At 43.0% G+C, this 4,361-nt stretch overlaps 1 protein-coding gene across 1 annotated transcript; it reads left to right on the plus strand.

The window, feature by feature from the left end:
- Positions 1-3,788: 3,788 nt before the first annotated feature.
- On the plus strand, positions 3,789-4,317 carry LOC103769589 (scale keratin-like; the record flags this gene model as incomplete). Its single annotated transcript, XM_008936805.1, has 1 exon — positions 3,789-4,317. A coding segment is annotated over exon 1 (529 nt), but the record flags the coding sequence as incomplete, so codon positions are not given.
- Between the last annotated feature and the right edge of the window lie 44 nt (positions 4,318-4,361).

Consider the following 4,361-nt stretch of genomic DNA (forward strand, 5'->3'; position numbering starts at 1 on the left):
TGCAATGCACAACGGGAAGCAGGTTTTGGATGCAGGTGTTTTCCCTGGGTCTCGATGCCTGTGTTTGTTTAAAGCCAATGGAAATTTTGGGAGGCTGGAGTTCAAAATGACAGTCTAGATTCTATTTGCTGTCAGGATCTCCTGGATGTCGTGCACAGATGTACATATCTAGTGTCACAAGACAAGGTTGGAATGGGCTTTGAGTAAACTGGTCTTGTGGGAGGTGTCCCTGCCCATAGCATGGGGTTTGTAACTAGATTATCTTTCAGGTCTCTTCCAATCCAAATTTTTCTTTGATTCTATGTGTGGTGAATCCCACACGTGATATCACTGTTCTTGCTTGATGACTCTTATTTATGAAGAGCAGCTGAAACTGACTGAAGTTTCGTAACGTATTAACAGCAAGTTAAGAAAAGAAGTGTCAGGTATAATCAACTACTTCTATAGTTTCATATTGCTTCTCCAGTAACAGCTTCCAAACAGGAATATTCACCCTTATGGGGCAGATATTGCGACAAGGTGGTAGATATTATGATCACTCAAATTTTTAAGTTTTATAAAGCATCTAGATCCTGATTTGGAACTCAGATGCCTGGAAAATGGTAATTCAAAGTAAAAACCTCCCATTTTGTTCTAAGGTTACCTGTTGACACCTGAAGTTCTCTAACCTGTCCATCCGTAGCATCATGAGAGATGGAGCATCAACAGAAAAAAGCTTAAGAGGGACAGAGGTTGAGCCAAATTGGACTTACCTTGTTCACCAAGGAGAATAAGCCAGGAGATGTGGATGGAGAGGCTTGGAGTGGAGACAGCTTTTATACACTTCTCAAACTGCTTACAAATACAAAACACCCCTTGTGCCTCAGGTCCTACATAGTTAGAAAACAGCCTTCACATCGAGGGGTGTAATTTCGTGTGCTTTGCACAGCCACTCCCCACCTGCAAAATCAGGTGTGATCCAAGGTCAATACTCACTTCGTGGGCATTGGGCTGGTGAATGATGAGATCTTTCAGACATCTAATAGCCAGCGTCAGCATTGGGGCACCTGATGGTTAATTCTACTTGGAGTTGTAAGATAATGAGTTTGATATTTAGGCAGGTGAGTAAGGATCAATTAAAGTTATCTGTCTTTTTAAAATAGTGCCATTTAAGCGAATATGATGCAAACTGGTTAAAAAGGAGATAAATAATAGAAAGAGGGAGAATTTTGGGTATCTGTATCTGGTTTAGAAACATGGGGGATTTAGCATCTGTATTTGTAGATCAAATATTATTTACTCATGAATTATATGGTGGATTCCACTCTTATTTTTACTGCTGTCCTTGGAATGTCATCGAGGCAGTGACACTTCAGCGATGTTCCAGAACATCCCAGGAACGATAAGAGGCTTGACAAACACCCACTAAAAATTCATATTTGATGCGTTGCACCCTTATTATACAGAAACATGCAACTATCAGCACACGGATCTTGTGCAAGAGCATTGATTTAGAGATATGTGACCAAAGTGCTGTGTCATTAGGCACAGCTTTATGCATAAGAGAGGGGGTCATTTAGAGGTGATCTGGAGAGTCTAAGAGTAGAGGTTTTAGGATATTTTTAGTTTAAAACTCCTTGCATGGACAGATAGCAAATTAAGCCTGAAATTTCAGTTAATTTTTAATGTGGCTTTTTTACCCTCCTCCTCTAGACTTTAAGGTGAGAGACATTTCAGGCATATTAGCAAATTACTTGTTCATAAAGGGAGGTGAAGCTACTCTCTCTAGTCCATGGCATGCACATGTCACAATCTCCCCAAACATATTAATACTTTGTAAAACAATTTGATATAATGAATGAAAATCAAACCATTGCAAGCATGGAAGTTATAAATCAATCTGGTTAGGGAATCAAGAAGAGTGACACTGATTGGCATAATTTTAAATGATGCTGTTTCATAATATGGGAGCTTCTAAATCCTGCCCGTCTTCATTTAATATGATAATAACAGAAATTGCAAGCACCAGGTATTAAAGAGTACTTGTGAAGCAGCTTAAAGTCATTATCATTCAGGTGCCTCTCATTATTACCACCAAATCCTGATGACACTTCAAAGGCCCAGCTATCTTACAATTTAGAGGCAATTAATAGCCTATCTTTTGCAATATTGTAAAATTAGAAAACAACAGATTTGCAAATAACTGTATGATGCCACAGCCCCATTAAAATTTAGCCTTTTAAATATTATTTTATTAATTTACCTCTTTTCTTTAAGAGTTCAGGGGTGGGTGGAAAGAAAATTTGGGTTGTTTTAAAATGTATTTCTAACTGAACTTCTAGAAGTAGAAATCTTGAATTGTTGGTATTGGCTTTAGACAGAGAACCTGTCAACAGTTCTGGCTACGTCAGTAAAGTCTTTTCTGCCTCATTGGAGGAGTCACTCAGTCCAGCCATTCCTCTGTCATCTGAATTGTGTCTGAAGACTTGAAAAGGATGTTGGGAAAGGTTTTGATGGACTGATACATGGGTTGTAGTTAATATTTCTCGTGGGACTATCATTTCCCTATATCTTTTGACAGGTCTAGTAAATCAGACACGGATCTCCTTATCAGATGATGTTTAGAGCACAACCTAAAAACTTTGCCAGGGTTTAACTGGTTTGGTGCTGTTATTGATATCCCACCAGGAGTGTGCCTGTGTCATGTCAGCTCTTTGCTCTGCTGTTTAACAATGCTTATAGACCCCTAACCAACTGCAAGGAGCACTCGTGTTCTCTCAGAACCAGAATTCTAGCTCACATTGAGTGACCTTCAGCTGGTTCGTGCAGGTGGCACCAAAAAGGGCCCCACACCCTGTGAATATTATCTGGAACATCAAAATGGGGCGAACGTGATGCATGACTCTTGATCTGGTTTTCAATCGGTGACTGTATGGCAACCCTTCAGCTGTAAGTTCCCCAAATCCCCTAAAATGACAATTGCAGGTGACTGATTGTCATCAGCAGCCATATCACACCCATGCTAACGTTTGGGAGGGACGATGCTGAGGTGGCAAAATTAAAGCTCCCACTATCACGTTTGTTTTGTAACAAATTAGGACCAGAGGCACATGGGGTGGCTTGAAGAAGAGTATAAAAGCTCATCTCACCCAGAGCCCTTCCATCCACTTCTCTTGCCTCGGTCTCCACAGTGAACAAGGTAAGTGTGATTTCACTCGCTCTTTCTACTACTATCAGCATTAACTTTACCAATGCTTTTGGCACAGAGATGGTTCCTGCACGTGCTTTTACAGACTTATGTTCTTGGTTTACTTATGAAAATGTGTTTTTGTCCAGATCCAGCATCAGGAGCCACTGCACTAGGATAAGATGTAGATCTCCAAGCTATAGAAATGCTTGGGGTGACTTACACCTCATAAAGTCTGAATTAATATTAATCAGCCTTTTCTCCTGTTCTTGGTGGCTTCTTTTTCCCTAGTGCTTAGGCTTTGTGAGTACATCCTCACCAGTCCAAGTTACTACGGGCAGATCTAATTTATACAGTATTGAAGATCTGCTTCACATCAGAGTATTTACAAAGGTGATCAGGATGAGATGAATGAAGGACAAAGGCTGAGTTGATCCAAGAATGGTTTATTTATTGGCATGTATAAATTTATGTGTTTCCCTGTTGACTTCTGATACATTGGATACAGTCATTGCTTGATAATCGTGGCTCATCTCCTCCCAGCTCAGCTCTGGTATTTGTTCATTTACCTTAAAACCTGCTTCCCGTTGTGCATTGCAGACTCACAGCCACCACAAGAAGGATGTCTTCCTACAGCGAGTCCTGCAGACCCTGTGGGGTGTCCTGCCCTCAGCCCATTGCCGAGAGCTACAATGAGCCGTGTGTGCAGCAGTGCCCTGACTCCAGAGCAGTGATCTTGCCGCCACCAGTTGTGGTGACAATCCCAGGCCCCATCCTTAGCTCTTATCCCCAGGAGAGCTTTGTGGGGTCATCAGGCCCGGCAGGGTTGGGGAGTTCGTTCAGCTCCCGAAGCTCCCAAGACTATGGGAGCTCCTTGGGCTATGGGAGGTCACGGGGTTCCGTGGGCTCCTTTGGTTTGGGAGACTATGGGAGTTCTGGGAGCTCTGTGGGCTTGAGGGGCTCCTCAGGCTATGGAGGCTCCCTTGGCTATGGGAGCTCTGGAGGCTATGGGAGCTCTGGAGGCTATGGGAGCTCCTTTGGTTTGGGAGGCTATGGGAGTTCTCTGGGAGGCTATGGGGGCTCCCTTGGCTATGGGAGCTCCCTGGGACTGGGGGGCTACGGGGGCTCCCTTGGCTATGGCCGTTCCCTAGGTTATGGAGCTGACAGGGTCTATGGGGGCTCCCTTGGCTATGGG

The sequence above is a fragment of the Merops nubicus genome, unplaced genomic scaffold (genome assembly GCF_000691845.1).
Source record: "Merops nubicus isolate BGI_N331 unplaced genomic scaffold, ASM69184v1 scaffold47233, whole genome shotgun sequence".
NCBI lineage: Eukaryota > Metazoa > Chordata > Aves > Coraciiformes > Meropidae > Merops > Merops nubicus.